The sequence below is a fragment of the Eretmochelys imbricata genome, chromosome 18 (genome assembly GCF_965152235.1).
Source record: "Eretmochelys imbricata isolate rEreImb1 chromosome 18, rEreImb1.hap1, whole genome shotgun sequence".
NCBI classification, from domain to species: Eukaryota; Metazoa; Chordata; order Testudines; family Cheloniidae; genus Eretmochelys; species Eretmochelys imbricata.
In genome coordinates, this window is record NC_135589.1 from 17,375,950 (window position 1) to 17,388,832 (window position 12,883).

The 12,883-nt window shown below is 49.7% G+C and overlaps 1 protein-coding gene across 4 annotated transcripts in view; it reads left to right on the forward strand.

Annotated features, from left to right (window-relative positions):
- The window catches only part of MIB2 (MIB E3 ubiquitin protein ligase 2), a 112,294-nt gene that overhangs the window by 94,571 nt on the left and 4,840 nt on the right, over positions 1-12,883 (forward strand). For all 4 annotated transcript variants that reach the window (XM_077837617.1, XM_077837618.1, XM_077837619.1 and 1 more), the window contains 6 exons: positions 368-522; positions 2,761-2,887; positions 4,047-4,277; positions 8,416-8,594; positions 11,642-11,826; positions 12,605-12,670. In XM_077837617.1, the coding sequence (XP_077693743.1) occupies positions 368-522; positions 2,761-2,887; positions 4,047-4,277; positions 8,416-8,594; positions 11,642-11,826; positions 12,605-12,670 (943 nt within the window). The remainder of the gene's footprint in view (positions 1-367; positions 523-2,760; positions 2,888-4,046; positions 4,278-8,415; positions 8,595-11,641; positions 11,827-12,604; positions 12,671-12,883) is intronic.

Here is a 12,883-nt window from a genome sequence, read left to right on the forward strand (position 1 = left end):
ATGCCCATCTCCCCTGTCCGTGTGCCTCAGCCTCAACTCATAAGGACTCCTCCTAGGAGTGAAAGGAGAGACCCCCACTCTCCAGCAGGCCCGTTCAGACCTTGGCTTCCCTGCTGAGGCTATCATCAAGATTGCCAGCCTCAAGGCTGGCCAGTGGCAGGGGTGGCTCTTTCGGTGAAGTGGATGCTTGTCTACTAGGAGCTGAGGCCCAAAAAATTCATTTCATGTAGGCCATCGAACTGCCATCGGGCGGTGGTTGTTTGGGCTGCACTTGCCCCGTATCCTTGTCTCAGCCAGCCCCTCAGGGATGGTTTGTTGGAGGGGAGTCTCTCTGATGTCACCTGTACTTTGCTATGGCTCCCTGTAGGATTCATTTGATGACACCCCCCTGCACTATGCCATCACTGCCGATTTGAAAAACATCATCGAGATCCTCACCGAGGTACCGAACATCGATTTCACAATCCAGAATCGCCAAGGCTTCAACCTGCTGCACCATGCTGCTCTGAAGGGCAACAAGCTGTAAGTGAAAGGGGGAGCTTTTAGCGTGTGACCCTGTTGATCAGGGTGCGGTGTGCGTCGCTGGGAAACCCACAGGGCATGGGAGGCCCCCTGGGACGGGCTGAGGACATGCTGTGTAATCCTGACAGGGAGCGGAGCCTGGGTCTGAGCTAGAAATTCCCTGCTCTGCTGGTGATGAATCGGGGACAGCAACCGCGGTTGGTGAAAGGGGCATTGGGAGACCAGCGGACTCTCTATGAGGCTGGGGAAAGGGGATGAAAAGCCTTTTGAGGAAAGGGCTGAGGCTGAGGACATGGAAATGTACAGAGCAGAAATGACCCTCCCAGCAGAACTTGGCTCCCTGGCTGCCGTTGCTTGTGCCACCCCTCATCCAGACCCCTTCTGCCAATTCCCAGAGGAAATCCCCTTCTCCTTGGGGGTGAACTAGGTGCTTCTCCATAACCAGTTTGTAGTATCTGATATTGTCCTGTTAGGGGACAGGTGCTTCCCTTGCAAAAGGAGGTGGACTCAGGACCTCTCAGATCCTTTCCCTATCTCTAACCCCATGGTCCTGTATCAGTGTGTTAATTCTCTGCAGAAATGGCTCCTTAGTCAGGGAAGACGAGGCTGAGATCACCACAATCATTACACCAAGGATCGGTGATTGTCGGCAGTGCAAGCACAGAGCAGTGTCTTAAGCAGTCACCTTTCTGCCCCTCTCCCACCTTCTCTCCTACAATACACCCGTGCATTTAGCCTTGCGAAGCACAGCAGAGTCATCTTCTGAGATGGAACCAGAAATAGGTGCTTAATATTCCAAAAGGCGATTTCCTAAGCCTTAGCTGAAAAGAGTCCCGTCCCTCTGCTCCCAGGGAGCAATGAACACATTCCTAAAATCTCATCTCATCTTTCAGGAGAAATGGCAGCAAAGTGCTTCATTCGTTTGTTCATTTCTTCTCTGCTGCCTTGTGAGCAGCCTCTGTTTCTGAGCCCTGGAAAGCGACCCACACACAGATGCGATTTCTGGCAGAGGTCTGAAGCCTTTTCAAGGATTATGAGATCTGTGAAAGTACAAATAGCTCAGTTTCCTGACAACTACCTGCAGACAGGCTGCACCCCTCGCAAACTTCCCGGCTACACGTCTGAGACCTGTATTTTAAAGCAGTTGGAGAAGTCTTGTGTGTCTAGTTGTGATTGCCTAGGTAAAGCTGCCACTGTAGATCCATTAAAAATCATGGTTCTGTGTATCTTTTATAAAAACTAAGGCCATGTCTACACTAGGAACTTTTGCCAGTGTAATAGTGTCAGTGTGAGGGGTGGGATTCTTTACAACATTTTTATACCAGGAAAAAGCTCTGGTATAGATGGAAAAAAAAACCTTTTGCTGGTGTAGCTTATTTCATTGGAGGAACTGACATAACCCTCCTCTCCACTCTGGGAGTTATCCGAGCAAACCTTCTCTAGTGGAGACAAGGCTACAGATTTCCTGACTTCTCAAAAGCCTGAGAGGGTCCAGCGAACCCTGCTGTGTTGGTTAGAGAAGAGGAGAATAATTTTTTTTGACACCTCAAGTCAAATGGCTAGCACTCAAAGATAGCCAGATATCCATTTCTGTGAGGAGGCAAAAGAACCAGGGGAAAATGCGTACAATTGCTGACACCAAAAATAAATATAGAACACACAACCAGTTTTCCCTTTTTTGTTGGTTTTGGGGGAGGGGGGGAGTCTTGATGGAAAATTGTCAAGCAGCCCCCTGATTCTTCCTTTGCCCCTCTCCTCTCACTGTGCCTTCACTTGTAGCAGCCTCCTTCTTTCCATGTCTCAGACCTCCCCCACTTCTCCCATGGCTTCCAATCTCTGATCTCCTTTGACTGTCTGCCCCAGTCCTGTGCCTGGAGCATTCAGCTGTTAGGGGTGGGACATTGCTGATGATGACTGAAAACGCTGGGTCAGATCCGCCCTGTGTGCGTCCTCCATCAGACTGGTCTGGGGATGCATCCATCTCATTACTAACATTGACATTGTGAATTTATCCCGCTTTATTAAAAGAAAACAGAGGGCTTTTGTTTGACTTTCCTAATCCAATCTGTAAGATGGATGGAGCTTTCTGGATCACTGTCCTTGCTCGTGACACTGCCTGTTATAACATTAGGAACACTAATCACTGCTCAACAGAGGAGGCAGGCCTGTCTCTTGTGCATCAGTCTCCTGTTGACAAGTAACTCTCTGGGCTCTCCTTTAATCTCGTTAACCTCCCAGAGCCATAAAGAAGATTCTGGCAAGAGCCCGGCAGTTGGTTGATGCTAAAAAGGAAGATGGCTTCACCGCCCTGCATCTTGCTGCCCTCAATAACCACATGGAAGTAGCAGAAATTTTAATCAGAGAGGTAAATAACTTGCATGAGAAGTGGCAAGTTCATGTTTCGGGTCATCGCCAGTTCTAAAAGGTGTGAGTCTAAAAGGAAGGGGGCGGTGTCCAGAGCGTAGAGCAGAGGGACTAGGAATCACTAGGGCAACTGCTGCAGGTTCTGGCTAGGAGTGAAGTATCATAGCTTGGATCAAAGGGGACTAGGAGCCCTGATTTCAAGGTGCTACTCCTGCCCCTCAGGACAATATTCTCTAGTGGTGAAAGTAGGGGACCAGAAGTTGGGAAGTAAATTGGAGTTTTGCCGTTGACTTTGGTGGGGCCAGGGTTCCAACCCTGGGATCTAGTTCCAGCTTTGGAGAAAGTGGTGGCTGGAGTTCAGGACTCCTGGGTTTTGTTTCAGACTCTGATTTGTTGTGCTTGGCCTCTGTTTCCCCACCTCTGCAATGGTGGGTACCTCTGCCTCACAGGGATGCAGTAGCTTTATTAATCAATATTTGTTGCCACAGAGATCCCTAGGGGGCACTGTGTAATGCAAAGTATTAAGGTGATTTTATTATGTCTGGTGTAGTCCCCACTGCTAACCCAGCTTCAATTTAAAGTGCATTCTGACTCCTCGCCAGCACTGTCCTCTGCAGACCCAGTGCTGGCAAAATGACTGTTGAGCCTTCTAATAGGGTATCCTTTCAGGAGAGGCTAGCTGCGTGTTTGCTGCATCCTGTCTCCTGGCATTAGAGAGATTTTCCTATTACTTCTTCAGCGGTCTGAGTCCTTGAGGGAAACCGAAGCAAAAGACACAACAAGGAATCAGTCTTGCTTTGTTGAGTTTAGGAGCTGGTCCGTGACTGTCTGGACTTGTTCCAGGCCTTCAGTTTGCAGGTGTCAAGTAATTTACTAGCTGTCACCTCCAGATCATTACCAGCCAGGAGGAAATTCCCATGCACTTGTTCCCTTGCAATAACCTCTGCATCACCTGACTGTCGAGGCTTTCTGGACCTTGGGGCAAGGATGAAAAGTAGGATCCCTTTGCTGCCCCCTTTTGGATCCCCCCTACACTGCACTTGCATGGGGATGGAACTGATAGTCCAGGTCTTCTCCATGTGCCATGAAACTAGTGTTCAATGGGGGTGTTCCTGGGACTCTGCCACTATTTCTCCACTTAGTGTTTTTCTCCCTTTAAGGGTCGCTGTGATGTCAACCTCAGGAACAGCCGGAACCAGACTCCCCTGCACCTGGCAGTCACCCAGGGGCACATGGACTTGGTGCAGCTGCTGGTACGCGAAGGCAGCGATGTCAACGCCGAGGACGAGGACGGAGACACAGCCATGCACATTGTCTTAGAACGGCAGCAACTGATGTCAATCATGGCAGAGGAACAGGAAGGTGGGGAGGGACCGTCCCTCTTTTCCAAGGTGAGAGAGAGAGGGAACAGCGCCGCTCCAGGGAAGTGCCTTGTGGCGTTGGAAGGGCCATGGACAGTAGGTTAGGGTGGGCGGCAGTCTCCAGTGGGAAATGGTGGAGTCCTTTTAAACCAGACTGTACTAAGCACTTGGGAATGTGTTTGTAGGGAATGACCCAGCCTTGATCAAGGGGAGAAGGGCTGGATGTGACCGAAGGGGCCTTTTTCTATCTCTGAGTCCTATGATACTTGGCTCTCGGACGTGAACTCCCCCATCGTGCCCCCAAGAGCTGCATCAGTATCCCTTTCTCCATTTTACAGATGGGGCAGAGAGGGGGGAAGTGGCTGGGCCCCAGTAGCAGAGCCAGGAGTCCTGGCCTTAGTTCATAGACGGTGCTGCACTGGCTCACTTTTCCTGTTGGATGGTACTAAGAACATAAGGACAATTGACCTGCAGGGTGCGAAAGTAGCTGGGTAGGGAACAAGACACCGTGTGCATGTGGCAGGGGGACTACGTCGTATCCAAGCAAGGGGTAGTTTTCATCTGTCACCTTAGCTCCATCCAGGGGCATGAGAGAGAGTATCACGTACTGTCTGTTGAACTCTATAAAGGGTAAAATCCTGGCCCACTGAAGCCAATGGCAACACACTCATTACTGTCAATGGTGCCAGAATCATGCCTACTCCCCTCCCCCTTCCCCCCCCCCAATCATTGATTTCACTCTGTTTGGGGCAAAAGGTGTGAGAATTTGAGCAGAGGAGTGTGGCTGTTTCACGTCTTTCCCCCATCTCCCGTTCCCCTCTGTGAGGAGGAGCTGGAGACTGAAGTAATTGCTTCCCAGCATTCCACCTCTTGCTATAGTCCTTGTCGGCGCATGCTCTGAAGGCCTGGAGGCTTCCCTTTTACAGTTCCCGCTTGCAAAACAAACACACGCTAGGAGGGGGGAACGTTGCGGGGCACCCCCAACCAGACCTCAGGAGCTGTTATCCTGCAAGGCCAGGAGTGCAGTGGAAAAGTTGCTTTTCAGCATGCCTGCTATCTCTCTGGGCCAAACTTGTCCATGGTGTCACATGGCTGACTTCAGTTGTAATTGCTCCAGGGCTGAATTTCACATTCAATCTGAACTCAGGAAAACTCGATCCTTAGGCCTCAAATAGAGGGGCCAGGGCACGTCAGCTATTGGAAGCTTAGCCCTCCTGCAAAGGCTTTCGGCATAAAATTAGCCCTTCAAACTACTCCATCACCTGTTTACGTACATGTACACTTGTGTGCCAATTTACAGCGGAAGCTGTGTGGGCAAATACCAAGTGCACACAATCTGGGTGAGTTGAGAATTATTCCAGTGCAAAGATAATTTGACAAATTAAAAATCTGAGATCAAATTCAAACGCAATTTACAGTGATTTAGAAAACCAACAAATCGGTATAATTCAGTTCTGCACACAGTGCGCCAAACTGCCTGTCCCCCTCCCCCCCCGCCCCATCCTACCCTTATCTGCTCTGAAAATTCCACCTCTTCCGTTCATTAGCTTGCTGTAAGCCATGGCACCAGCTTTGATTGCAAGAACTGATGATGCCAGTGGGTGGTACAGGAGGCACAAATAGGTCCCCCCAGCAGGGCAGAGGCTGATTGCTGATTCGGTAATCAGAGCCCAGCCCCAGCATCCCCACTTTTTGCTAGTCGCAGGCAGTCTGTCAATCATTCCTCACTCTTTATTCTACCAGTCTGGGAACATGAGCAAAGGTGGCTGCAGAACGGGCAGGTTTCTAGTAATTCGCTGAGCTCTTTTTACAGAGGCTGACTAGCTTTTGGGACTGCCATGCTGCAGGCCCTAGGAGCTAATACTGCAGGCAGAGATTTTTCAAAGCTATCTTAATGGTTTTGGACGCCCAGTTCCCATTACTATTAATTGGATTGTGTCCTCCGGGGGCTTTGACAGTCTCAGCCTAAATGTACAACTCCTTCCACTCTAAGTTTATAGGGCCTGATGTAAAGCCCTTGTCAAATAACATGCTCTGTTTGCAGAATAGGTACGCACCCAGCAGCCCAGGCTAGCCTCCCATATGCACTTCCCCCTAGCTATTAACGTGCCTAGCTCTAGCATGGAGGGGGCACCATCGCCCAGGCATGGGGGGCAATTTAGTCTCAGTGACCCATTCAGTCCTGGCCTCTGTGCTGTGACTGGCAAGTAGGGTGCAAATAGCAGTGGTGGTTTCTGTGCTGTGGACGCCTTTCTGCTGGGGCCTGGGCTGAGATCCCTGCATTCATTTCAGGTGGGCCAGCAGATGGCATTACCCGCTGCTAACTGGAGGCTGGAGTGTGCTGAGATTCAGATAGTCCTTTCTGTTCTGCAGCATGCACATGACCTACTGGGCCAACCAGTGGATATTCCCCTGGGATGCAATGGTGCATTCAATAATCTAAGAAGGCAGGGACCTTCCCTGTTCCCCTCCCCCTAAATAGCCGCCACTTGAGACTCCATCCACTAACTATTCATCCCTGAAGCTTTAATGTAGTGTCTTTCATGTACCTTGTAATGGAAATGTGTTTGTGCTGCCTCTGTGCAATGCAGCTTCGTCACCTGTCTCTGCTCCCAGGAGGCCCAGGAGTCTAATCTCAGGAGGCCTGCAGCTGAGAGCTTGGCCATCAGAGCAGCGGGTGGGAGGGGGAAATCCTGCTTGCCTGCGCTGGGACTAGCTCTGCCAAGAGCCTTAAGATCAAAATACAAAAGGAATTGGTGGCAGAACAAGGGTCAAGTGGAAGAGGTTGGGGTGGAGGATGGGATACAGCACAGACTTCCTCTGTTATCAGGCTGTTCTGGTAAGTCTCCAGGCCAAACCCCCAGGGAATCCCCAGAGCTGAATTACATTTCCATATTTTAAGCTTCTCGGTGTAGCAGATCAGACTTGTATCATTGGACTTATCTGCAGCAAACCTTCAAGCTCAACAAACTGACTGATAGCCTGCCAGCCTAATCTGGTGCCACTCAGACATGCTCTGAATTTAGCTCTCTGACTTCAGTGCAGCATAGAAAGGCAAAGCAAAGTTGGGTCTTGCTGGCAGAGTTGTAAAATAGAATGGCTGTTGGGGTGTGTGAAATTGGCACTTCGTGTTTCATTTTTTACAAAACCAGCTAGCATCTTCACAAATCTATCAAATGGAGCCTTCTCTGCATCAGCTATTATCCCCATTTCACAGGTGGGGAAACTGAGGCCCAGTGGGCAGGGGGGAAGCGGTTTTCCCAAGATGAAAAGTGACCTGGTGGCAGAGCCAGGAATACAACCCTGGTGTCCTGAGTCTCAGTCCCATGCCTTAACAACAACACTGTCCTCCTTATACTTTAGCCTCATCTTGACATGGATGGATTTGACCAGGCTGCTTCCTTCCCTTACCCTCATGTCTCATTAGAGTAGTGCAGAGCTTAGGTGCCTTGCTGTGTGTCAGTTTTTATAAGCTATTGCCAAACTAATGAGCCATCTGTTGTGGTTTTCTCCCTGTAACACGCACACTCCTCCTCCTTCTCCTTTATTGTGTTGGAAATTGCAAATACCAACAGTTAGACCCTGCTCTTCAGCCTGGCACTAAATTTATGTTTTATGTCTGAAAAATTGTAAATTTTATTTAAGTTTTATGTCGGAAAAATTGTATGTGTAAGTTATGGGCAGGGTAACTGAGAGAGATTGGAAGGCCTTGTGGTTAACACACTGGACTGGGGACTAAGGAGATCAGTGTTCAATTCCCAGACTTCTTGTGTGACCTTGGTTGAGTCACTTTAATTTCTCTGTGCCTCAGGTCCCCATCTCTAACGTGAGGATGATAATCCTTCCTTTCTCGCACCTTTTGTCTGACTCATCTGTTTAGATCACTCTCTGTGGAGCAGGGAATATCTCTTACTACAAGAATGTACAGCACCTGGCACAATGAGGCCCGGTCGTGGCTGATGCCTCTAGGCACTACTGTAGTAAAAATAAGTATGTGACTTAGATGTCCAAGTATCTGATTGTGTTCACAGATAAGGGGTGCAAAATTACACCCGCAGCTCTTTGCACCTGCAAATTGCAAGCCCGAGAACTGAGGCTGGTTTTCTAGGGTCTGACCCATAGCCAGGTTTCTGAGTGCCTTAACAGAGACTTTCTCCCCCTCTCTTAGCTCCAGGCTTCTGGCTTCCTTGGAAATGTAGAGCTGAACGTTGGTGCTGCGATTGCGTGTTACCTAGCACAGGAAGGAGCAGATATTAATTACGCCAACCACAGGGGAAAGTCTCCCCTGGATCTCATTGCAGATGGAAGGATAGTCCAGATCGTCAAGAACTTTTCCCAGAAATTCAGGTAGGCTACACAGTGTGACCACTTCCTAACCCCAAATGTATAGGTGCTAGCCATGCCAGACCCTCTTAGTCTGCTCTGCAGGGTGTGGGGTACCTTCAGCTGCTATTGACTTCTGTAGAAACTGATCTTATGTGAATGCCTTGCAGAATCGGTGTCTTCTAGGAGAACTGGCTGGTGGTCGGTCCCAGCCTTTGACATCTCTCTGATGCCAGTCTGGGGGCCTGGCCTATGCTTAAAAGTTTTGCTGGTATAGCTACGTCACTTCCCATGTAGTTATGCTGCCAAAAGCCCTACTGTAGACACATTTATGCTGGCAAAAAAGCCCTTGTTTGTTTCATTTGGGGAACTGGTATAAGCTAGACCAGCAAAACAGCTCTACGAGGTCTGAGCCTCTCCTGTTTGGGGGCTGCTGGCAATGTGTTTCCAGCTTCTTGCTGGGTTCCAGGATGTCCTCTGCAGCTCATAGAGAAGGATGTAGCCGACTAGCTACACTTGGATAAACTCAGCAGCCTGACTTGGAATAAAGAGACAACTGCATGTTAGCCTCCCAGCCTCTTACTGCAGGATTGGATGTCATTTGGCCCTGTAACAGGGCCTGGGCACCGCTTACCTGGGCTCTTTGCACAGAGGTGAATTTCACCCTATTGGTCTCTGAACATCGAATCACTGGAGCTGACCTCTATCTTGCAGTGCAGTTCTGGGATTTGTTTCACTCTTAATCTACTAATTACAGGATCCAAGCAAAGTACAGAAGGCAGTGAACCCCAAATGCCATGTAAAGGGTGGGTTCTGGAAGCCCCTGTAGCTGGACAATGTCCATCTTTAAATTGATAAGTGAAACAGATGAGCAAATCTGTCTGATACACAGGGAGAACAACATCAAAAATGGCTTGGCCTTTGGTTCCAGTTCTGCAAAACCTCATTGTTTGGGTTTTGGCACGTCAGACCTGAAACTACAGGTGGTTGTCATCAGAATTCTATCTTATTTGTAGGGCCCTACCAAATTCACAGTCTATTTTGGTCAATTTCATGGTCATAGGATTTTTAAAGTACTAAATTTCATGATTTCAGCTATTTAAATCTGAAACTTCACAGTGTTGTAACTGTAGGGGTCCTGATCCAAAAAGGAGTTTGGGGCAAGGGTGGGAGGTCGCAAGGTTATTGGGGGGGGGGGGGGTTGCGGTACTCTTACTTTTCCACGGCTGCTGGCGGCAGCGTTGCCTTCGGAGCTGAGTAGCTGAAGAGCAGCAGATGCTGGCCGGGAGCCCAGCTCTGAAGGCAGAGCCGCCCCCAGCAGCAGCACAGAAGGAAGGGTGGCATGGTCTGGTATTGCCACCCTTACTTCTGCACCGCTGCTGGTGGGGTGCTGGGCACCCCTCCAACAGTCACCGCTCTCCGGGTGCCCAGCTCTAAAGGCAGCGCAGAAGTAAAGGTGGCAATATTGCAACCCCCCTAAAATATCCTTGTGACTCTCCTGCAACTCCCTTTTGGGTCAGGACCCCCAATTTGAGAAAAGCTGGTCTCCCCCATGAAATCCATATAGTACAGGGTAAAAGCACACAAAAGACCAGATTTCATGGCAGGAGACCAGATTTCAGGGTCTGACACACATTTTTCGTGGCCGTGAATTTAGTAGGGTCCTACTTATTTGCATCCCCAACCTCTGGAGAGGAGCAAGGGTTCGGTAAATGTTTGGGGTTTGGGATCATTTTCGTATAATCTGTGAAGTTCCTTGGTTTTGTGATTTAGCATGTATCCACTTTCTTCCCTCTGCTCAATTAGCTTGGCTCAATGGAGAACAGGGGAAGCATGTTTGTGTGTAATAAAACCCAATAAGCGGTTAGGGAACATTTCACCCCATGAAAATGCTTTGAATTTGGTGCATTCAAAAAGGGGGAGGGGGGAATCCTCTTCAGAGTGGATGACTTAGCAGTATCCCAAGATGGGTAGACTCCATCAGCAACATGATTGTTCCTTCCCTGGCGCCTTCCATTCGCACACTGCTAGATACATACAGGATAACTAGGAAAGAGCATCCATGCTGTTAGTGTCTGCTAGAATGGTAGCTGGCTATTGGAGAAGCACAGAAAGAATCAGACGCCAAGGGGTTAACCGAACAATTCTGCGTCTTCTGCATGGGAACTTGAATACGATTTAGTGGCTCATCATGTGACAGATGCCATCTTAGACCTGTCAAGTTTAAATAATGCTGTGTGAAAAAGACAGATGGTGTTTACCAGTTCAGTAACTCCTTTGATTTACGTTACGTCCTTTGTACTCGGCAACTGCTCCAGAATGATGGAGGGGCAGATTTAATTAAGGGCAGGCTTCATCTATACCAAAACCAGCCTGTCTTTGTTTTCTGTGCCAACACAGAGCTGAGGTGGGCGGTATTGGTGGTACTTGCCTCAGGATCTTCCCCAAAGCTCAAGGGTGTCATGACCTAGGCTCCACAAAGTTGCACTGAGATTCCAGACAAGAATCCAAATCTATAGGGGGTCTATGCAGTTTGACTGTGGAGTTGAATCCAGACTTTCCCAAAGTTACGGTGAATGTTGTGGATTCAGGAGTCACACCATTGAGGTCAGGGTCCGGCTCAGAATCCAGACTCTCTGGGATTCAGATGTAGGCACTGAGGTCAGGCCTGTCCCATGTGCTTACGAGAGCAGTGTAATCAAAGGCCTTTTCTAAATATCCCAGCTCGCTGACTTTGCACTTCTGATGGCTGTACTGGCAGGGGCCCGCTGTCCTCATCCATAAGAAGTGTTACATCCTGCACAAATATCTTCCACTCCCTCTCTCTCCCCTCCCCCTCATGCATGTGGGCTAGATCCTCCGCTGACGTAAACAAAGGGAGCTCTGTCAAAGTCAATGGAGCTTCACAGACTTGCGCCGGCTGTGGATCTGGCCCGTTGTCTGGCTCTGAAGCATTTCCCCATACCCGTCCCTGCCGTGATAAGGCCATTGGGGAGAGCTGCTGAGCTGCCTTCTGTGTGCGGGGTGTTGCTCCAGCCAGCGAGGACGCTAGTTCTCTGTGGTGGTTGCAGGGATGAGCAGATTTCTTCAGACGGCTCCGTGGTGACCTGCAGCCTGCGCAGAGTGCACACCACCCCCAACACAATGACCAACCTCAGCGTGGCCAGCGTGACGGCCCCTTCCGAATGCCTGGTTTGTTCTGAGCTGGCTTTGCTCATTCACTTCATCCCATGTCAGCACAGCATCGTGTGTGAAGGTAGGTCGCTCCCGTTGGTTCCTTGGCCAGTGCTCACTCCACCGCCCCAGTCTGCTTGTCTGGGGAGCATCTTGGGATGGGACTGTTGGGTGCTCACCAGAGCAACCCCAGGGCAATTCCTGCAATGGCCTTTTAGACGTGACACCCTAGGGTCTGGTCATGGAAGCTCCCACTGTGCTGCTGGATTGGGACCCATTGCAGCTGCCCTGGATGGTTTAGAAGGAAGTGGCGGACGGTCCAGTTCCAGCCAGCAATGTTTTCTCCAACAAAACCACTTCTAAGGGATTCCCCCACCTCCACCCTTACCCCCTCTGGCTGTCGTCTTCTGTTTCCCTTTGAATCGTATTAACAGATCAGCAAGTCTGTTATCTCAGCCGGGTCCCTCCGTCTGGCCGCAGACTTTGGTTAGGAACAAGTGAGAGAGCCCCATCTGTTCCTGTCAGAATACGGGACCATTTTGCAGCTGCTCTGCGGGGATTTGAGTCTGGGGGGTAGGGGCAGGGTTTATAATGGCCATTGTGGTAACGCAGCTGCTCCAGTGTTGGGCTGTTGCATGTGTAACTCTAGGGAAGGGGCAGCTGAAGCGACAGGACCAGCATGTAACTCAGGGAGAAGTCAGCGTTCTCAGCTCCATGCAGGCAAAGACAGTCTCTTACAGTCCAGGTGATTCTTGGATGGTTTAAAAATGTGATGTCCTTGTGTATCCTCTTTGCTTTTGGGCTCATTCAAGCACCACTGGGGTTAGCTGAAATCTCTCTTCTTCTCCCGCTCCCGGTAGAATGCTCCAGGAGGATGAAGAAGTGCATCAAATGTCAAGTGACAATAACCAAAAAACTCAAGCAAGGTAGGTTTGCTCTTGTTATCCACGGCTTTGAATAGAAAAGGCCCCACTGAATGTTTGTTTAGGCTACAGCCCGACAGATGACTGCTTGATCTCGGTGAAATTAGCTTGGGGAAGACATTCTCAGTCTGTCTTGCAGCGCTCTCACAGCAATCACCCCACAGCTAGTCTCAGCAGAGAAGCCACGGGTGAACTGTCTTTCCTCTTTAGAGGCAG